This window comes from Corapipo altera, unplaced genomic scaffold (genome assembly GCF_003945725.1).
Source record: "Corapipo altera isolate COAL_440 unplaced genomic scaffold, ASM394572v1 119, whole genome shotgun sequence".
Classification (NCBI taxonomy): domain Eukaryota; kingdom Metazoa; phylum Chordata; class Aves; order Passeriformes; family Pipridae; genus Corapipo; species Corapipo altera.
The window spans coordinates 65,596-88,221 of record NW_020884985.1 but is presented as its reverse complement, the minus strand read 5'-3'; the positions used below and the strand labels follow the sequence as shown (position 1 = coordinate 88,221).

Below are 22,626 nucleotides of genomic sequence, written 5' to 3'. Positions count from 1 at the left end.
AATCTTTTACATATGCTGCTGAGATTTTCTGACCTTCTTAGCAGAGCCAGTCTATCTTCTAGGGGGAAAAAAAAATCTATGATAAGATAGATTTTATTGGGCTTTCATTGATGATTTTATTGGGCTTTGAGAACTTTTTTTTCTTCAATAAAGAGTCATTACTTTTCACATTTGAATTAAAACTAGGAAGCTACACCTGCTAGCACAGATAAAGCTGTTCAGAATAAAATCTGACTTTTTACTAAGTCATACATTTTGGAAAGAAATGGATAGCAAAAATCCCTGGTCTATGAGTTGAGAAATTAAATTTTAAAAATACTCCTAAGGGAAGAAAAATTATTAAACTGCAATAGCAAGATGTGTTCTTTAAAAAAACCCAAAACCAACCAACCCCCCCAAAAACAACAGCCAGAAAAACAGCCCAGAAAAAGTATGTTATGTGTAGGGTTGGGGTTTTGTGTGTTTGTTTTTTAGGAGGTTTTTTTGTTTTAATTTGCTAGCATGGTTTACATAATTGACAGCTCAGCTGTGCTCAGTCACTAGAAAGATTAAATTTCATTGTGATAAATGAAGCAACCGTTGCTTCTCTTAGTGCTATTACTTCAATCTGTATTCTGTTGAATCAAAACCAGCATACTGCATTTGTTCACAGCTGAAGGCTTACATTGTGATCAAATAAGCTCACTAAAAAAGTCACAGATAACATGACAGTAGCAAGGGTTTAGATAGCCCAGCGTCTGGAGTTAGAAACAAGAACCTTCAGTGCTTGTGTTCATTACTTGTTTGAAACTTGCCCTTGGGATTTTAAAGCAAGTGTGCGAATCTGAGTCACTGAAATATCAAGCTCTGTGACTTTACTGAGATCTTAAAATAATTATCATTTAACTGGAAATATTAAAATATTGCCCAAGGCATTTAGTGCCGCATTGAAGAGTGCATGGCTTTGGTGTAACTAAGCATCTCTCCATTTATCTGCACTGCACCAGGACACAAAAAATACAGTTCATCACTATGACAATAACTTCCCTGCAAAGACAGCCTTAGAAAGTTGTGGGTGTGCAGATATATACTTAATCTTGATGTATCTTGAAGAACTAGGGAAGAGATGAGCACAGATGCATAATCAACAGTGACGGAGATTGGGATCAGACACCTTCACTGTGGACTGAAAGGCAGAGATGCCACTCATGGATCAGCATTTGGCAGATGGGGAAGGAAAGGACAGGAAACCGTGCTGTTCTGGAAAAAACCAAGCCAGGTAAGGAGATATCTTAGCCTTGAAAATAGCTTTTCCATGGAGATTCTCTGTGAATAGATCACTTCAGTTTTTGTACACAGTTTTGATTTCCGGACTGAAGTCTCAAACTTTCTAAATATTGCACTAACACTATTTTATCCCTTCCCATCTCCCATTACATTTGTATTACCATCTTAATTATTTAATGTAATGAGTAGCTTGTAGTTGCTGTGGTGCCATTTCTCCTCTGCAAGCTTCACCTATGAGGAAAGCGCCAGCCACAGGACCTGACCTGCTCTGACCACAGCTGGAATTATTATTAGTCAGTCTTCTCAAAGGAAAAGCATACCTTGGGAAGGGATGAACAAACTTTTGCCAAACAAGCCAATACTTGTTGTTGTGTCTACAAATAGTGTGGTCATAAAGAGTTAATCCTGAATCTTTAATTTCAATTGTGTGTCCAAAACATCCCAGCATGTTGTTATAGAAACCACTTTCAGGCTTTAAATCTTGAATCATGTTTATTACCATAGTAACCACCATTGCACACAGGCAGAAAAAAAAAAAGGCGGTTACACAAATACTCCATTTCTATCAAAAAAGCCAAATTTTTTTTTAAGTACATTTGTATCAGCAAAACCAAGGAAAGTAAATTAACAACTTCATTTCTGACGCAAAATATGGGGTATTAGTGTAATAGTAACAACTAAATAGCACTAAAATTTTAAACTGCTCTTTAGGCAACCCTTCAGTTTTATTTTTGTTTGAAATTACAAGAACTGGTTATTAAATCAATGTCTCCATTTCACGATTGCCCAAGCTCACAGTGATTTGGTGCTGCTCCCCCAGAATGAAGGCTGCTACTGCTGGCTGTCATTGTCCTTCACTCTCTTTTAACCTTTGTGCCGTCCCAGAGTTCTTACCCCACAAGCACTGCAGCAGCAGCAGCAGCATCAGTCCTTACAGTGTCAGTCTTTACAGCTGCACCTACAGACTGCACTGAGCACCACAGCAATGGGACTGGCTGTCCCAAATAAAAAAAACAAACATCTCAAAAATGAGGTAAATGGGTTCTTTACTTCTAAAAGTAAATATCTTTTGGTTCTCACTTTATTTTGCATCATATCCTAGTGTCTGTGGTGGGAACAGGAGTTCAGGCCAAGGAGTTCAATGGAGCTCCTACAGATTTAATTTGGAGGATTTTTGGTTGGACATCAAGGTGCAGTGCTACTGGTAATGCAAATAGACTGGTTTCTAATGTGAGTGAAGGAGTTTTTGCGCTGCTTTTTACCTTTATATTTAGCACTACAGCACTCCAGTCTAAGTCAGTAGTGCGTAGGGATCGCTGTGCTTTTACTGTGCACAGATATTTTTGTTTGTATAAGATGCAGGACAGTGGCTGATCAGGCAGCTGATATCCATCATGGTAAATGATGTGGATACTGAAGTAGAAACTGAACTGATTTCTGCTGCAGTTGGGGAGATACTGCCTGTATTCACTAAGGAGGAAGGCTGAAACCTACACCTTGGAAGTAGATGCATGGTCTCCTTCTTTGCATCAGTGGGGGGTTTTCAGGAACATAGACGGTGTAAAACTGTCAGTTTGTGAGTTTTGGTGAAATCCAATTGCTCCTGGTTCTGTGTGAATTCCAAGTAGTGGAAAATAGGGAGCAAAGGATCTGTTTTCTCTTGGAGTGGTCAAATCTCACCTTGAGAGACTCAAGTTCTCCAGCTTCTCTGGAGTCTGAAAAAAGTTTATGGCACTTTGCCTTTGTGTGAGACAGAGGCTTCCAACTCCCACTGAGCTCCTGGCTCCTGCGGAATTCAGCCTCAGCAAGGAGCTGAGAGTTTGGCTGAGCTGGGAGATGCTGCCCCTCATGCAGACCAGCTACTGCTGACTTGCAGCACTGAGATTTCATTTAGGTCAGAATATGCAGGCAGCTGTGCTACCACTGTGCTCAGCTACAAACACAGGAGAGAAAAAACAGTCAAAATGCTGCCAAATGCTGCTAAAAATCCCTGGAGTAGAGGGGCTAAAAACTGAGTAGAAAATTGACTTCATGTCCAAATTCTCTGTCCACATGTTGTTTGCCTTTGAAAGCTATTAGAAGGCATCCTCTTCAGTCTCCTTTATCTGTGGTTCTCCTCTCCACTTCATTACTTCTTTCCTTTTCTTAATATAAAACCAGCATAAAGCAGTGATTCTGATAAACAGTAGCACATAAAGGTGCTGTGATTTTAAAGCATAGCCTCAAAAGTCTGTAACACTGACCCAGGTGTGATTTCTTTCTCTGAGTCAAAATTGGATAAGCCTAAAGCCCTAATTGTTAGAAATGCATTATACCAACCTGTAACACGGGGCAACTGTTTTAAAGTCTCTAGGTGCAAAGTTATGTGCTGATATATGCAGGTGTTGAGGTTCTCAGTAACATAGCTTAGAACTAAATGTTGCTGAAGCCATCAAAAAGCAGGAGAACATCAAGATCAGCTCCAGCTTTAGATTAGGAACACACTGATATGCATAGCCACCAGAGTGCATGCTGTCCCTCCAGGCTTGCTGAGTGCATAGTCCTTTCCTTACACAATTTCAGTTCATACTATGTAATAGTACTTTCATATCAAAACCATGATGCTGCTTCTCCTGTCTCCTCAGACTTAAAAAAAGTAATCAGCCCTGTGGCAGATCAGCATTATGTTGCTGGAAATGCAATGCACTGTGATTTAAATGCCACAGGACTCAGAAGAAAACTTCAGTGTGGCTACAATGTGCAGTAAATACAGAGGAAGCAAGGCCATGCTTCTCCAGCATGACCTTTGTAGAAGAGTTCACATTCCAGCCCTTTCTGTTATGGACTAAATTATTTTCAATAGAAATCACCTACAATTAGCTCTGCATGAACTAATTACCAACTGGGATTCAAAGACTGCTTGGGAAAAGTTGCAGCTCCTGTGTTTTGGGACAGGCTGGAGTCTAGCAGGGAACTGGCGCAACCCGTTTCTGTCTGCTGTCCTGCTGAGCTCCTGTGCTGAGGGCAGCTCCAAACAGGGCCAGGACCATAACACTGAGACTGGGGAAGAGCAGTGATGTCATCACAAGTTGCCCTCCCTGACTTTGCAGAGATAAAAATCAGTCACAGGCCCAATACAAGGAGACTATAATGAGAACTTCTGCAGAGGGTCAGTCTTTGAACACTAGTTTCATTGAACCGTGAACAGTGAACATAGTCATGGCTCTGACACAAAGCCTGTGGTAGCTGTCCTGACCTGCAAACTGTATTGTAGCATCCTAAGAAATCTACCGACTTGTAACAGAGAAAGAATGAATTTATTTCATGGTTTTACAACATTTTATTTTCAGAGTAAGCTCAGAAGCACACAAGAAAAGGAAGAGTAAGAGTAGGTATTGAAAACCCACTCTCTAATTAGAGATGCCTTTCTTTTAAACCTTTGTAAGATTTTTCATTGTAGAAGTAAAACAAAACCAGAATATTCACCAGCATCAGGGTATACCCAGGACCCTTTTTTGGGGAACATGCTAAGAAATAAGCCTTTCATATTAGAGGAATATCACTAAAAGTCAATTGTTAAAGCTTAATGTGATGGCATGTTTTATAACAAAAACACTAGGGCATTAAATATCTGCTATAAGTAAAGAGGTATCCAGCAAGCCTTCATCAAAGTTAGATCAGTATGATCTAACTTTTGCCAGTAAAATAATACAAAATTTAAAACCATGAATAAATAAAAACTAACCGGTAGCAGTCAGTATAGAAATGTAATTTCTTGATTTTTTTTTTTTTAATTTTATTTCCCCATTAATAGTCGCCTTTATTTCCTCTGTTTATTTAATGTATGTAAGAGGTAGGTCTGACTCCTTGTCTCTCCTTTGCTTCCTAGCTCTCACTTCCCTGCTTTAGCTTTTTTTCTCTGCCTTCTCCTTTTCTTCCTCTGAGGCCTGATCCATAGCAGACTTGGATTTACAGGGCAGCATGGGAAGTTACAGTAACTTTTTGTGGCTGGTAAGTGAGCCTGCAGTAATTGTAGCCCCAGGACACAATGTCACTCATGCCACCAGCTCCACAGAGTAACACAGATGCCTCCGGAGCTATGCTGAAGTGCTCACACTCCAGAGAATGATCCAAGGGACAATAATGAGGTTCTGGCCTGCTATTCTCTTGGATAAAAGATTTAACCACCCCTGTTGCAGTGACAGTGGAGTTTTGTGTCACACAAATCTACTCTTAAGGCACAGGGAGAGCTTGGAATGGTGGTAGTGTAGTGGCTGGGGAGTGGAAAATAAGATTAGCAAGCAGGAGAAGAGAACTAAAGCCTCCACAGCTTGACATTAGGATGCTTACTCTATCCGAAGAAACTTTGGTTCCATACAATGGTGAAAAAACAGAAGGAATACCCTTTTTTTGGGGAAAGGGACCTTCCTCACAACACCAGTCCAGACTTTTCAGTACAGAGTACATTACAGGGCAGCATCCTGCCCTGCTGCTAAATAAATAAATGAGATCTGTGTGACAGTGAAGGTCTGGCCAGGAAAAAAAACTTACGAAAGATTTTATGGCAGTAATGAATACACGATAAATATCTAGTGACTATCTTGCTGGGAGCAGTTTTTGCAGAGAGCTCTATGGTGGGGCTTGTTTTATGATCCCAAAGGGCATCATACAACATAGTGTGCTGAGAGACTGCAGAACAGATTGAGAAGCAGTTCTTAGTACTTAATACCTCAAAAGCCATTTTCTCTTAGGATTACATTTCCTTTGATCATTGGTATTATTAATTATAGATACCTTGAACAGAACAAGGCACCATAACTGTACTCCTCAAACAGCGTCTCATTTAAAAGGAACAAAATATCATACTTAATTAGAGGTTTAGCTGTGGTGCCTTTTCAATACACCTTGGTATTGATTGGACCATGGTAGCCTACTGTAGCAAATATTATTCCATTAATAATAAAAGATGCTTGTAGACATAACAGTGCAGGAAGGAAGCAACAAATTATTTGTCATTCAGCTTGCCAGAGCAGTTGGAGTATCATCATCCAATATAGCATTTAGAATAAATGCTAAAATATTATAGTCTATAGTTTAAAAGTGGTTGCACTCATGTGGAGATCTCTCCTTTGTGCCATTTTTCTTAATTGTATCCAACCCCGTGCTTCATCAAGTGAATTCAAGCAGAAGCTCTTAAGGCTTAATTTTCTCTGTGGATACATGGAAGTATATTGTTTTCCTAAAGAGTTTTGTAAACAGCACTTCAGTATGTCCATATTATCCCCAACAGTTAAAAAGTTGCTCAGAAGTTTAATTCAACCACAGAAACAGTTACCAAACTTACCCTATTTGTGCTGGGCTTTTTACCTGTTAACCACACCACTTGCCATTTTTTAGACCGATTGCTAGAGAGTAATGCTTTCTTTCCAGGCTCCTCTCTTCTAAGTTGTGAGCTAACAAAACACAGTTTTATTTTATTATTAGCAAAGGGATCTAAAGCTCCAGTAACCTGATTTCTTTTTTCTTTGTCTACCTTTCTTTCCTGGTTCCCCGCAAAAGGAATCCCAGTTTGAATGGCATCCTTAGGAGAAAGTGTAGCTGAAGAGTTCCAGCAGTCAGCATTTCACAGTAATTCAGCACGCTCTGCTCGCTGGGAGATGGGCTGAAGTAGCTCTTGTGGTGTACCTGAACTCACAGCAGTAAGAGGGATTTTCATTTAGGAACATCTGAATTTCAGGTAGAGAATCTGTAACTGTCAGCTGTCTTCTTTGAGATGGCTTTTACCAGCCTTGGCTGAAGGCTTTTATAAAGCAGATTTTATTAAAAACTCACTAGGAATATGGTTTTGAAAAAGTAAGATCTTGTTTTCACTAGTCTGTAATTCTTCACAGTTCCTCAGCAATTTTCATAACACTTTTCCTTTTTGTTCTCCACATTGTCATGGCTGTTTGCTGCAGTGATTGAGTTTTCATAACTGTCAGAACAATGTCAAGACAATGTGAAGACAGTGTCAAGGCAAATATAGAAGGGTGACAGTGTGAAGGAGGGAAAGAGAAAAGAGCTGTCAGTACTCAGAGTGCTCTGTAGAGAAAATATTTCAGTGATAAAACTGTTGTTGCCATGCACTGAGCAGGAGAGAGAGAATAAAGTGTAGGTAATTAGGTTACTCCACTATGAACATGTCTGGATGACAACTTGGAGTTAAAGAACTTAAAAGAGCAATTTGCAAGGATGTATTTCATTCCTAACTCTTGTGTCATATCTTCTCCTAGATGATGCTCCTGTCCTTAATACCACATTAACAGATCACCATTCTGATTTAAGCTTCTGGCATATTAAGATGTAACAAGCACACTTTTTGAGAAAGTCAAAGAATAGGGATTAAAAAAATGATCTCTTTCTAAACAGGATACCTTAGTATGGAAAGGTATCGCATTGCCCACCTACAGGAAGGTGAAGGGTTTTCCCACTTGATGTAATTCCAAGACACTTTATTTGGTGTCATGAGATAAGACCTCTGTTTGTGGCCCACTGATGATGGGATTGGTCTAAAGTATGATCTAATGTTGTTCAGAGTTCAGCACTGCAAGATGCTGTGTCTTGCTGCCAGGTCCTTGGAAAGGTGACAATTTGTCACTGGTGAAAAAGGACAGATGCGCAGCTTGTATGGGGCTAAATTCTGGCACCAAAGCCCTCTACTGAAGGTTCATGCAGGGTGAGGTGCTACTCACCTTTAGAATAATTTTTAGGTTTTAAAAAGAAGCACTGATCTTGCAGCAAATCTATGAATTTGGTCTTTGTGTATGTGCTGTGCTTTCCTCCTCAGCCTTAGAGGTGGGGATAATGAAGGGGTTTCTGAACATCAGGATAATCAGATATAAGACAGTCTAGGTGGCAATTAGTTCAATATAATTGCAGTTCTGGAAATAAATACCTTGTTTTCAATGATTTTTAAATGACTTTATGAATCCCACTGAAGAGGTTCAAGGAAAATGAGCTCCTAAATAATTTCTGAGGATTAACATACCATAAAATTCTAAAAAAATTTCAGAGGTAGTATTTTCAGATATAAGAATTAAGTGTTGAAATTGAAAACTCTAAGTATTTTCTATATATTGCATTTACATATTTATTATTTATTTTAAGGAAGTAGGTTGAATAGTTAACAGATTTGCTTACTTGTTGCATATGAAATAACTGAATGTAAAAACTCTTCCTATTCTACCATTATCCTCTTCCTGTATTATACCTATTTGCAATTCGTGACAGCATTAAACACAAAAGCATCAAACCTGGGTGAATCTTCTAGATGAACCACAAATTTTATCCATATCTGGAGCACAGTGCTCCAAGGAAGCTGTTTAAACTGATTGTAGTCTAAGTTATGTGTTACTGAAGGTATTTTTAACCCTTGCCCATTTAAGTAATTTTAACCTGAAAATAATCTGCCATTTTGAATCAAGCATCAGCTGGAGAAGAGTGTGTTTCTTGCCTGGGGCTCAGATGCCTCCTCCCATTACTGTTCACACCTTAGTCATCATGTGCCTCTAGTAATCTTTGAATTCACTAATCCTTACAAAGGAAAGTCTGTAGGATGGCAAGTCAGTGACTTGATCCCTTCAAAAGAGGCAGTTAAGAGTTAGGAAATAAATGAAGTGATATACAAAGGGAAATCCTTACAGTTAGCAATGGAAATCACACATACAAAAACTGCCTACATTTGTTGTAAGAATAAAGAAACACTTGGTAATGTTATCTTTAAAAAAGAAATGTTTGCCGTGTTACAGATCTCTCAGGCTCAAAAAAACTCTGGAAAAATGTATGTGTATCCTCCCCCTAATACATATATATATATTTGTGTGTATAACATATGAAGTGAGAAACACAAGATCTAAATTTAGTGATTTGAAGAGGGAGATCACTTGGAGTGTGTTCACAGCTCTCTTATAGCAAGCAAGGTATTCACCTTGCCCTTCTCAGCACAGCGTTCTCACCTATAAAACTGAAATGCTGCCTACGTGCAGACTCTGAGGCCCAATCTGCTTATGTGTTGTAAAACACGCAATATACCTCACAAGGAAAAAAGCTGAAATTATTTTCAGGGGAAAAATTTTCTCTGCGCATTTGCAAGGAAGAGGAAGAATCTAAAAGAAGCTTGTTCCTCTATACTTGCATGGCTGCTGGCTTTGGGCACGATCACACCTTTAATAAGTCAGTAAATGTCTTTGAGAGAGTCTAAGCTGATGTCTAAATTCAAACTCAATGTACAAATGTTAGTGCTAGGAGGACAAATGAGTTTTACAAGATGAAATGCTGAACTGACCTTGAACATGAAAGCAGAGCCCTTAGTATTAGTGCAGAAAAATGTTAGATTCCGAGACTTCACTTGAGAAGCAGAACTAATTAGAGAAGATTAACAGAAATGAAGCATGTAATAACTGGAATAGGGCATGACTGAGGTACGAAAGGCTGAATCGCTGGACCTCTCATCGAGGTGTCAAGATCTTAAAAACACTACACCTTTTTTAAAGACAAGTGACAAGTTTTACAGATGTCCCTGTGGTAGCTGAACATTCGTTATAACATTCAAGCTCTGTTCTGCACGTAGGAGTTTCCCCTGTGCTAAGACTGTTTTCATCCTTGATATCAGGATACATTTCTGAGCATGGGGTCTTATTCAGGGCCATGTTCACATTCCTACTACTCTTCAGGGGGTCCTACAAATATGCTCACCAAGTCTGAACTAGAGTGGTAACAGTGGTGACTTTTTTTCAGTGAATCTAGTAACTGATTTTTTATCCTTTTTTTATTTTTTTCAAATGGAGTCTGAAATATACATTGCAGTCTCTTTCCTCATACTTTCCAATTCTCAATTTTTCCTGTCACTAACCAGTTGCCACTAACTCTAATGACCTTTTATTACTGAATGGTAATAAATGGTCCAGAAGTGTTGGGACAGCACTTCTGATACACGGCCAGAAATGACTGCTTTACCAGCATTGTAGTAATGGGCTCAGCTAAAGTGAAAATTCTTCACATGGAATAGACAGGGCTGGAGAGGACTTCTGGTGATCATCTAGTCCAGCCCATTGCATCAACTAGAGCAGAAAGCTCAGTACCTATTGTCTATGATACATCTACTTCTCAGAACTTTCCGTAATGATTTAATACAGATTTCTTATTTTGGAAAGCCAGGTTTACTGTAAGCATGTGTAACCACATAACTGTGGTTAATAGAAGAGCTGGTTCTCATAAGTGATTGCAGAAAAGAAGCAGTCATCCCTGAAGGCACAGAATTCTTCAGGCTGATTCAGAGCTGTGGCATAAAAGATGTGCAGGTTTAAAAGACAGGAACATCAGTCTCTTAACTGCTCTTGGTATTGTAGTTATGGTAATAAAAGTAAGGGAAGGGTTCCTCTGTCTGTACAAAAGTTAACACAGAATGTCTGAAACTGAAGCACAATTATGTAGTGTTGCAGGTAGTTGTGTGAGTTTCCTCCAGAACATGTTTCTGTGTTAGCCCAAAGAAGAAATGATGCAATTCAGGATGCAAATACATTTCTGATGCTGTTTATCTGATACACAAAAATCCCTGTAAAGTATAACAGTTTCCATTTTCTTTTAGTAGTAATGGCAAATGCAGTTTCCTCGAAGTTTAGCTTAAGAGCTGGGATATAACAAGCAAAGTCGTTGTCAGCCAATCCAAGTCTTAATGTAAGATTAAAGAACATAGTGCTGCTATATCTCAAAAGGCATAGTTCTCCATCTCCTTGAAAAGAAACCACTAGATTACAACCATTGACTTCCTGGTTTCGTAAGCAAAGTCGTGCCGGTCCTCGCTGGACAAAGCACAGTAACATCTTCACTGAAATGAGTGGACTTAGAAGTGAAACCAAAATAAATAAAACTGAAAAGAATTCCTCTCAATGCTACTTGGGGAACAGTAGAGGTTCCTACAACATGTACATATCTTATTGCAGCAAAACCAATGCCAGCTCAGAGATGTTAGCTGGGGATAAGCAGGACCACTGTAAGATATTTTCCTTGGTCACTAGGCAGTCAGAATGCTTACAGAGATCTGTGGGAACAGAAGATGCCTGGATGAATCTATGAGCTGGTGGGCAATTCCCCAAACAAAATGAAAGATCTGAAGAGAGCTTTAAGGCTGTAGTAGAAGTAGATCTGTTTTTGTTCTGCTGTGAGCAGAGAACTGCATTTTCTTCCTTTCTTACTCCTTTCCACCACTTGTCAGATCATTTGGTTAGTCTGTTTGCTTGAAAGATTTTTATCCACATCCTTCAAAGGTGTTCAGTGTCAATCCTTCCTTCTCCTATTCAATTCCATTAAAGTTTTACTCCAAATACCCTTCAGTCTTGTCACTTCACTACCATGGAAAATGGTGGAAGTTCTGAGTTGCCTACTTGTTTCTCTAGAAATCCAGTGTTCTATGGAAAGAGCCTTTTGAATGTGAAAATGGCAATTGATTTTAGTCCCTTTACTCTTCTTGCACTTTTCCATGAGCTCCAAAATGGGTAGATGTTAGACTAAATTGAATCAGACATTTAAGATGTACTCAAGAGAAAACAGAACAGATAGTTCTTGTTACATCAAGCAGAGGGCATTTTTACATGGACTGAGGCTTGCAAAATGTTCGGTACCATTAGTAGTGAGTAAAGAATTACAAATGTCAGCTGTGTTCAATGTGAGAAAAGGGATGGGTTTAGCTAGAAAGTCTGAATTGGCGAGTCCTACAAAATGTTGGCCAGATATTTTCTTTTTGCAGTTGCATTGCAGAGGCACCTATTTGCATTCTGCTGTCATGATATGTATTTCTCCAAATATATACACAGATAGTGATCAAAGAGGCTTGGAATATCACTTCCACCACATTTTTCATATTTTCCTACATTTTAAGGTAGGAATAAGTGGAGCCTGGCATTCAGAATTCTTTTAACTTCTGCTTTTAAGACTGAACAGGGAAAAGAAGAGCCTACAAGGGCCTTACAGATTTTCATGCCACTGAGTAGTTCTGATGTAATCTCTGATATATCAGTGTCATTCTCTGTCTTCTACTCTCACTGTCATTGTCTGTTTGCTTATCTTACTAGATTGGTCCCTTCTCTCTCTGCATCTTATTTATGAGGCTATCAAAGGAAGATAAGGGGCTGCTGAAGAAGAGCATATACAGTTAGGATTTCTTTACACTGTGTCAGATTACAGTGTTTTTGCCCTTACAGCTCTTGGAGTCAGCAGACTCAAAGGTGAACTACATACCATGTGGCTATACCTTGCCCATTCCAATTTGATTGCATCTCCTGTGGCCCACAATTAACATTTCCAGAATTCAGTATGCAATTCTCAGCTCCAGTTTACCCTTCCACCCCCCTAAAATGGGATCACCAGCAGATTGTTGTGGTATGTTTTGCATTGCCTGTTTGCATTTAAGAGACACCCTAGAAAGATGCCTGTTTAACTAACAAGGTAAAGGTAGATGGGTGCAAATAGAACTCCTCTTAGCATGCTTTGAACCAGCTCTAATCCAGGTGCCGTTTAGCTGTATTATCAGAGCACAGTGCCTGATCTAATGGGCTCTGCTCTCAGCATGAGCCTGGATTCAGCCTGGGGCTACACAGCTACACCCTTCCTTTACAGAGGTGGCTGATGTCCAAGCAGGAGTTGTATACATGTCCAAGGTGACATGTATTAGTTCAGACGCTCTCAGAGGCTCTCTCTCCAGCTGTTAGGAGGTTGGTGAGTTGTACTGCAGACTCTTCACTGATAACAGAGCCTGATCTCTTCTTTCAGCTGTGTGGACAATTCACAGTGTTCAGATCCATGGATGGTTTGCCATACTGGGAGCAGTATCACAGCTGCTTTTTAAGTACCTACAAATTGCCACAAAGCTTAGCTAAACACGTCTAAACCTGCTGCTCTACACAGATGTCTTTTCAAGGCTAGATTATTACACTGGGAGTTTTGGATTCCCTGCTGTGAGTAATCTGTCAGTGCAGGTTACTTAAATTGCATTTCCTTGGATCCTTGCAGACTGATGACTGTCTATCATAAAGTCCCGGCTTTGGCTTCCTGTCAAATTATGTTGCTTTCAAAGTCCTCTAGCTCACATTCAAAGAAAGAAAGAAATGTGTCACAGCCAAATTCAGAGCTAGGGCCCTCCTTGTGGAAGAAAGAGCTAATGAAGTCCTCTGTTGGAAGCTTCCCTGTTGGAAACCCCAACAAGGGAGAACAGGAACTGTCAAAGGAAGAGTGTGACCAATGTATGCTGCCTCTCGTGCTTCCTCCGTAGTTTCTCCGGCAGTCTGAATGTGAATTAGAGCATTTCTGCACTTTACTTTAGAGGGTAGTCAGATTTTAGTAGTCCCAAAGTATAGGAACATAGTTGCATCTCTCAGAAACCATCAGCAAAGGAAATTTCAGGCCATTGTGTCCATGGCTTAGGTAGGGGTAAAAAGGTTTGTTTACCCACAGCCTCGATCTCAATCACTGTGATTGAGGGCACTTTGAAGGAATGCATCCTGTCTGCAAACCCCCTGACTAATGCAGTTAAAGATGCTTTGTCTGTGTCATTATTCAAGGAAAGGTTTAAGAGAACAGGATGCCAGTATGCTCAGCCTTGGGCAGGCAAGCAAGAGCAATAAAAAGAACCAAGGAGTTTCTCCCCCTGCCCCTTGAGCATCCACCCAGGCCACAATTATTCAGGCACAGCACATCCCAGCACAGAAGGATGCACCAGGCAAGTGCCCTGATCCTTAGCTGCTGGAGTGGGGGCACTGTGTGTAATGGGTTAGCAGCCCATGCCCCTTTTCTACCCACAGAAATACTTAGCCCTTGAAAAATTCTGATCTCTGTCCCCGCTGATAAGATTCCAGGCAGGCAGAAGTTGCCCTAACCCTGAAGTTGCAGCAGCCTTGGTTTGTTGATGCCTGGAGAGGGACACTTTGCTGGGCCTGGAGGAGCCCTGTAGAGCTCCAGTGGCAGCTGCGTGGTGCGTGTCACCGCACGGCAGCCTGCCCGCCGAGGGGCCTTGTCAGCTGCAGTCTTTGTCAAAGGATGGAAGTAGTTTCCTGTTGACCCATTTTATGGGTGAGTAAAATATAATCAATACAAAGTAAACATAAGAATCTCACTGGGAAAAGGTTTCATCTGGGTTAGGGTTTTTATTTGCTGTTTGCTGGTGTGAGAGGGCTTTCCTATGATACGACACTGGGAATGGCTGAGGAAACAAATGTACAGTGAGAATGATGAAACATCTCTAAAAACAGCGAATTAATCAGTAATACCAATCTAGAAAATAATATGTAACATTTATCTCCTTGCTGCCTACTGTCTGTGACTCTAGCTGACTCAATTAGGTTTAAGGTTTCCCTTAGAAAATGTGAATATCGGGATCTTTTTTTCTTTTCGGGCCACCACAAAGAGCAAGGGGAATACTCAAGGTTGCCTAGAGATTGAGGCATTGTCTAAAAAATTTTCTTAATGCTGAGATGTGAATTATAGAAAACCCTCCAATAGCAGAAATAGAAGTATCCCTGAGAGGTCTTTGGCTGCAAACCCCTGCAGGCAGGATCAAAGACACTTAGGTTGCTATTTCTCTAACTTATTTGTTAGAGAAAATGCACTGTATATCAGGATTTAAGGAACATGGATTAAGACACATCCTTTTATTGCTTGGTATCTGGCTGGATATATATGTATATTTTTTAACCTTGATATTTTATAAACAAGTGAAGATGAAAAATAATTAAATGAAAATAAAACGTTAAACTTCTCTTAGATGAAGCAGAAGGAAGACTCCTAGCACAATGTTAATTTGTTGCACTGTATCCAGAAATGTCAGTTAAAACAGTTTCCTAGGAATCTACTGCTATCAGTTTTGGTGCGGTAATGGGTGCCTTCAATAGCCAAAGTGCTTATTTAAAGTCTACAACTAAGAGTAGGTACCTGATGTCTCAAAGAATGAGAGTAAACCATATTCTCACTGAAATTAAGGCAAGAATTTTGTGGCTAATGCAACACACAGGGCTGAGTTCAGGCCTGCCTTTGTTTTGAACAGCAGATAATCCCCAGTTGTGGTGCAGAAGGGAAGGGAACCATCTGCTCTCCCAGCCCAAGAGCTGTGCCTGAGGTGCCCTGGAGCCTCAGTGCCACCATGGTCCTTTGGGCAAGGAGGAACCTGGGCTTCTCTGGGGCTCTGTCACCTGAGGTCTTCACAGATCACCCCCGAGGTGGTGCTGACTGCCCTTCATCTGTGTAACACCAGCTGGGAAACAGCAGTCTAGACAATCTCTGGCAGATATTTATCTAACCCATTCATTAAAACGTTCTGATATGGAGTCTTAATTATCCTTCAGTCAGGAAAGTTCACTCAAATTTTTCCTGATGCCTGTGGAATCTATTATTTTGCGTAGACTGCTCATCCAGAGGTCACAGGGAGCCACTGATCTCATTGCCATCCTTGATTGCCATTTTCTTTTGTGTAGGTAAGACTGTAATCATGTCTTCCCTCAGGCTTCTTTTCCTGTGACCCTTTCTCATAGGGTACATCTTTCTAAATGTCTTCCTATTTTTGCTGTCCCTTTCCAGCTTTTCCCTAATTGCCTCTCTCTTGCTCACAGCAGCACTCAAAACTGGATATAGCCAGCACTGAATAGAAGGTTGATCACTCTCTCGTGTCTTACATGTCATTTTACTGTCAACACATAACAGCAAAGTATTTGCCTTTCCCTATAGCTTTTCAGCAGGGAAGTACCCAATTTGGCCATAAAAATATGAGCATTCTCTAAATAGCACTGGGGTTTTTTTCTGAGTTTTCTCTTGCAGAAAGGAAAAGGTTTAGAGATTAGCACAGGGAAAGGACTCCCTAGGTGCTTTGGGTTTATCAAAAGTGACACAGGGAAAAAAGCTGTGGATAGATAGATAGATACAGATGTAAATTTTGTGAGGAGACACCTTTGAAAGGTTTATGTATATAATAAAACATTAGGTTCATATCCTCTGCTTGTATGACATGCTTTAACATTCCAGCATTGGTTTCTCCAGTGTACTATCATGGACATTGCATAATATATCAGCGTTTCAAGATCTGTGTGAGGTCTGTGCTGCTGTTTGAGCATGAATGATAAAACATCCTTTTACACAACCTCCTTTCCCATCAGACTCTTTCCTAATAGGTCATTAGTCACAAACAACACCTGTTTGCAGAGACTGATCAGTGTCCTTGTTACAGAATTCCCTTTCTGTGAATACGTCATTCAGTGGTTTATCCTGTATTGTCAAAACCAATGTAATTTGAGGGCTAAATTTCCATAGATGCTGATTTCTTGCATTGCAATTTCTGAATCACTAAACAGCATGTGGGGAAATGTTTAACCTCTAGAGGTTCTCAATGTTGACAGTTCCCACTGTACGGAGCACACAGCAGAGAGGTGCTCTGTAACCTGGTATTCTTGCTCTGCTATTGGAATGGCAGGTGTAGCACCCCAAGGATGCCTTGTAAGAATTTGAATTGAAAGGCTCAAATAGAGGTGTGGTTGGGATGTCCTTAATGTCACTTTCACACAAATGGATCCATCTTGCAGAAGTTACTTCCTTTTTTAAAAGTTACAGGGTTACCGTTTTTAATTCTTAAGATTTCATTTCATTCCAGAGATAGAGATGTTATCCATAACATAATATATTAAAAAAAAAGGAAAAAAAGCCCCACATCCAGCACCCTTACAATTGGGTCTAGAAGCTGTTGCTTTTTAGCTCACTGAAGATGATGGCAAACATCTGAAAGATATTTCATTTTTGCTGTGCTACAGATGCAATATATGACAGCAGGAGAGAGGGAAAGCTGCAGGGCTCCTGATGCCTGAGCTCAGACATTGTGGAGTGCAGCTCTGACAGGCTCCACAACGGGCTAATGAGGAGCTGCTGAAGTACCGGATGGGCTATGAACTCATCAAACATGCATCCTAACAATACTTTGCTGGAAAGTTGTTTGCATCATCTGAGGGATGAGCAGTATGAGCAAAACTGCAAATCTCTTTATAAGCAGAGCTTTATTCCTGACACAGTAATTAAGGAGTAATTAGAAGTTTCGTGAGTAATGGGAACAGTCTCAGGAAATTAAGAGTTCTTGTCTACGGGGAAAAGTTGCATAGTGCCAGCATCTCAGAGGCGTGGAAAAAGGCTGCAAGCAAAGCTCAGATATGTTGCCCACACTAGCAGCAATCACAAATGAAATTCCATTCTTAATTTATGAACATTTGGAGAAACTAGTATGAAGTAAATAATAATTTTTTTCAGCTCTGCTGAAAGGTCATGATGTCACTAAAATGGAGAAAAATAGAATGGTTTGGGTTGGAAGGGACCTTAAAAATCATCTAGTTCCAACCCCTCTGCTGTGGGCAGAGACACCTTATGCTAGACCAGGCCTTGAACACTTCCAGGGGTAGGGAATCCACAACTTATCTGGGCAATTGTTTTGACCTTGAAATATTATTTTACTGAATTTTTGCTAAAAGAAAGACAAATCTGCAGTAGTGATAAATAATCCATTGTAAGACTTGTTAAAAAATGAGAAAAAAAGAAAAAGAAAATTATCAATATTTGAATGTTGAATTAAAAGATTGTGAACTTGACTTCAGACAATCACTTCCCAAACTGATGTGTAAATATTTATCATAATTTCTCTTCCTCTATTTTTCTGCCCACAGTTTCATGCTTGAAATTCCTATTAGACAATAGTATGGCAGCAATTAGTTATCAATGTTGTTCTGGATTTGGGACATGCTTCCTGCCAGCTCTTGTACATAATGATTCACGGTCCTTCCTCATGAAGAGCTGACCATCTCTGGATGCTCCCAGATTAATTTTCTGTGAGTAGTTAATTTGCTATGATTTGTAGAAACAAATTAGGTTTACAAAACACTGTATAAACCCAACTTGTATTGAATGCTTGCATACAATGCTCATGGCTTCTAAACACTATTTATTTTCCAAGTTGTTTAGAATAAATTGTTATAAGGAAGGTCCTGCCTTTAACAGGACCTAAGATTAGAATCCTTTGGGGGAAGACAAGTCCAGTAAACTGATTTTAAAAATATAATGGCTGATACAACTTTTATAAATATCAGCAATCACCTCTGTTCCATTTTATCCTCAGCTTTTCTGTCTCGGTCTTTCTCAGCATTAATTTTTAAGTAAGGAAGTAATTGTAGTCAATTTTTCTGCTTCTATTTCTGTCTTATCCATTCACTGCTATGTTTTTATTAACATAAACTGTTGACAGTTTCAAATGGTGTACAAACTTTCTCAATAGAAAATAGCTATCAAGATCATTAAATACACAGCACTGACAGATACAGATATGAGCCTGATTCTGGCTCCTGATGTGACTGCTCCAGCCTGATACATTAGTTTGCATCTCAACATTTTGCAACAGCCACAAAACTACCTGACAAAGAGAAACCCCCAAGACTGAAAAGCCTCTTGTTTGAGACTGGCCATATGGCCATAACCCAGAGAAAACTCATGGTACATCTGAGATGTCATCCCAGTTAACTGGGCTAAGGAAAAGGCATAAAATGATATACAATTTCTTTTCTCTCCTTTGGCATTTTGCATCGAGCAGAGCTCATCTGAGGTGAAAACCAAAACTTGCATTTGTCTTCTTTCTTTAAACTGATTCTTGGGGGTTTTTTTCTTGTTTACATTCCAGCAATGCTTTCTATGTGCCTGATGTTATCTTTCAAAATTTTGAAGTGCCTAACTTTTTATTCCCTTTCCCAAAGCTTTTACATTTTGTTCTAATTTGCCAGCCTCATGTATAAATGAAATTTTCATTACTAACATAATTTCTATTACTTTGTTTTAGTTAGATAACAGATTCTGTCTTAGAGACTTTCTTATTGTTCATCCCACAATATACAGACTTTAAAAATTCCTTTTTGAAAGTGGAAGATCCTGTCTTTCTTCTTTTTTCTTTTCCCCTCAGTATATGTCCTGTTGTGAGTTAATTTAGAAAGAGCACTTTGGCTTCCCTGATTCACCTTAGCACATCCCCCAAAAGAAAATGACTAGAATATAACAATCTTTCTATGATATTATGTATTTTTCCTATATCTTCAAGTGTGAGATTTTTTTTTTTCTAAAATGCTGGTTGATTCAACTGCATCTGTTTGCTTTTTAGTCTTTAATTTATGTTGGGCTGTAAACTGTCCAAGTAACAATTTGAGTGATGCAGCAACAGAAGGTGACCCAGATTACACAACACTGCACGCTAATGCCAAGTCTTCTTGTTCAATGGCAGCTGCTCAAAGCTTTGTGTTATTGCTATTCACATTCAACAGACACAAATCAAACAGCCTCCTCAGGCCCCCAGCCTGCCTATCTTCATTTTAAACATGTTCAAGAGCTACTGCTTTTCGTACACATATATCAGCCTCACCAGCTGAGGCCATCTAGCCTCCTTAGCTTGTATTTACTCTCAGCCATCCGACACAATTATCAAGGAAACCCATTGTGACTTCCACTGTTTTGCACAGTTCTGCTTATGTGGAAGTTTGCCGAGAACATTTTCTCTGTAAAAATAGTTGGACTTTTATGCTCCCTCATAACAGAGATATTTAGAACACCAAATATATCACAGTTGTTTAATAACTGCTTTCTCTAGAGGCTGTAATTAAAAAAGCATATATAATAGAGGAATAATACTAAAATACATTACATAAACAGCTTTAGAAAAGGATAAATTACTCTCGATTTTAATTAGAAATGTTTAGATTTATTGCATGAGTGGTATCAAAAAGCAGACTTTAAAGTATAGGTACAGTTTTAGCAGAACAATTTATTGCTGTACATTCAATATTTGAACAACAAAATGCTTTCATTCCTGATTTAGAAAAAAAAATAGTTTAAGCATTGGAAAAGCTACAAAACAATGAGTTCATACAACTTAGTTTCACAGACCAAATCTTTTTGGCATCTCCATCAAATTTTTAAAGCCTTCTGACAACACAAGCTTCCTGCTAGAAGTGCCTGTCTAACCATCTACCCAGAGGACATGTCAGAACAATAAGAAAAAGTGCAAATCTTACTTTTTAAATGGATGAGCAGCAAAAAACTGAGGTAGAAGATGAGTAGAGAGTTAATTCTTGAATGAGCCATATTCATCTTGATAGGACATTCTCCGCTGAGTTGCCTGTTATCCAAAGGGCTGGTGCTGATCCTCACTGCTTTCTCCTCATCTCTGAAACTAAGGGCATACCCAAGGCACCCAGCCCCCTACAAGCCATCTTTGCCTGTGCCCCTCATCAGCCTGTGGACTGCAAACCTGCAGACTTTGATTCAAAAGGCACTTGTGCTTGTTAAGGTTTTACTTCGGCCGGTCCGAGTGATTTTTCAAACCTGGTGCAGATTTGTCTGCGAGCTGGACTGGAGTCTCTTCCCGGCTGTCTGCTGCGGAACTGTGTGGGGAATGGTGCACTCAGCCTGGCTGCCACCGCACCGCAGATACAGCACTGTGCGCTCTTAGCAGCTCAACAGATATCACTCATTACCTGCTAGTAACCCCCCACTACACGACACTCCTTCTAATTCATAGTGCAAACACTTGATGCTTTCTTGCACAGTCAGCTAACAAACACTCTGCTTTCTGAGTTTTTTCTGGATCTCACATCATTAGCATATGAAGTGAAAAGATGAAACATCCCCATTCGCAGTCTTTTCAGTAGTCAGGTGTTAGCCTGTTCTCTTCCATAGTATTTTCTGTTTTTGTTGTTGTTGTTTACACTGGATTCACTAAAAAGCACAATAACTGGGAACTGGCACAGGACCTCTGAGCGTCATCAGGTTGTATTTTAATCTCGAACAGCTCATGGAGGAACCAGTCACTTACAGAATCAGGAGGTGACATAGTACGATTGATAAGAGAAGGGGAGGAGAGCAGGGGATGGATGTTTGTTTTTAGCCAGAACTGGCCTTAAACAACTGTGACTGGTGCAAGTGTCACCAGTCTGCTTATACTCGGGGGAGCCTTCCCCAGCTGCCATGGCAGCGCAGCGCGGTGCCTTCTCCCCCTGTTTCTGCCCAAAGTTGTCTCTATGTCCAATGCCTCATCCATTGATCACAACTTTGTTCACAGGTATTAAAACCTCAGCCTGCTCTAGCAGAAGCGAAAGTGAGGGAGGACAGCAACAGCCCCAGCAGCCATAGTCAGTCGATGGTCCAGTACAAATGCCGGCCTTCTGGGATCTCACAAACCCAGTTTGTATGTTCACTATGGGTAAGCTGTACCACAGCAGTGACTGCTGTAGCACCATTCCAGCTCTGAGGCCAAGACAGAGATGATCTGCCCATTTGGCAGTGAAACTACTCTTTCTACCACCTTCACCTCTACCAGTCTTCCTGGCTCTTGGCATTTGCCCTCCTTGGCTCAGTGAAGAAACCAGGCATTCTCAAGCCCAGGAACAGCCTGAAAAGTCTGCTTGGCCATTGCTAGGTTATGCTACTGTAAATAGATAACACTCAATACATTGATATTGTCTTTCATCCTCTCCACTTCAGCGAAATCTTAACCCCCAGTTCAGGAAGCCTTTGATAATGAGTTTAACTTTACATGTACACTTAACTGAACTGAGCAGACTGAAAGTCAAGCATATGCTGAGGGCCTCAGGTGAGCAGGGAGCAGACTGTTGATACCAACGTGAACTCATGAAAGCTGTTTATAATTGGCAGGTACTTTTACATCCACTCATTCAGCTCAGTGAACTGAATAATTTTAAAATTTCTCCTGCTGCAAGGTTCTTCCTTCTTTCCCATCTCATTCCTGTGCAGTTGCACTCATTCACTGCTGGCTTTGTGGCACATCTTTCCAGACCCCTCTTCCCCTTCTCCTGGCTCCAGCAGCTCTACCACTTCTGCTTCCCAGGAAGCCTCCACACTCCCACTTCCCTGAGCCTCCTTGCTGCACCCACCAGCGCTGGTCTCTCTAATGGCAACCCAGGCTGAATTTCCTGGCCAAATTTCATAGGCTAGGAACATTATGATGAAAAGTATTCCTGGAGGAAATTACTTAGACAACTATAAAGTTAAATATAATTAAATGGTGAATTGTAGTTTTCAGCTCTTTCACTTTTCGTAATACCTTTTGTTTTCTATTTACATTTATAGTTGTTTGGATATTTCCCTCTCCCTGTCATCTGTCTATTTAGTTTCTGTTTGAAATTATCTAGTAAAATACATAAGCATTCCAATGTGAGCATGAAAATAGTACTCTGTCATCTGGGAATTCTTCTGTTGGGCTAAATTATGCAGTTGAGTCAGTGCTGATTGCCTGCTTTAAGCGCATTAGTATTTAAATTTGCCATTATATAACTT

The 22,626-nt window shown here is 40.0% G+C and overlaps 2 protein-coding genes across 4 annotated transcripts in view; one reads left to right on the top strand and one right to left on the bottom strand.

Annotated features, from left to right (window-relative positions):
- The window catches only part of CRB1 (crumbs cell polarity complex component 1), a 97,206-nt gene extending 76,450 nt beyond the window's left edge, over positions 1 to 20,756 (bottom strand). For both annotated transcript variants that reach the window (XM_027666044.1, XM_027666045.1), the window contains exon 1: positions 20,346 to 20,756. In XM_027666044.1, the coding sequence (XP_027521845.1) occupies positions 20,346 to 20,421 (76 nt within the window). In that variant the 5' untranslated portion in view covers positions 20,422 to 20,756. The remainder of the gene's footprint in view (positions 1 to 20,345) is intronic.
- Positions 1 to 22,626, top strand: part of ZBTB41 (zinc finger and BTB domain containing 41) — a 72,458-nt gene that overhangs the window by 18,488 nt on the left and 31,344 nt on the right. The window contains exon 2 of one of the 2 annotated variants that reach the window (XM_027666051.1): positions 1,093 to 1,258. The exons of the other annotated variant lie outside the window; for it this stretch is intronic. The gene's annotated coding sequence lies outside the window, so the exon portion shown is untranslated. The remainder of the gene's footprint in view (positions 1 to 1,092; positions 1,259 to 22,626) is intronic. 2 annotated transcript variants of the gene reach the window in all.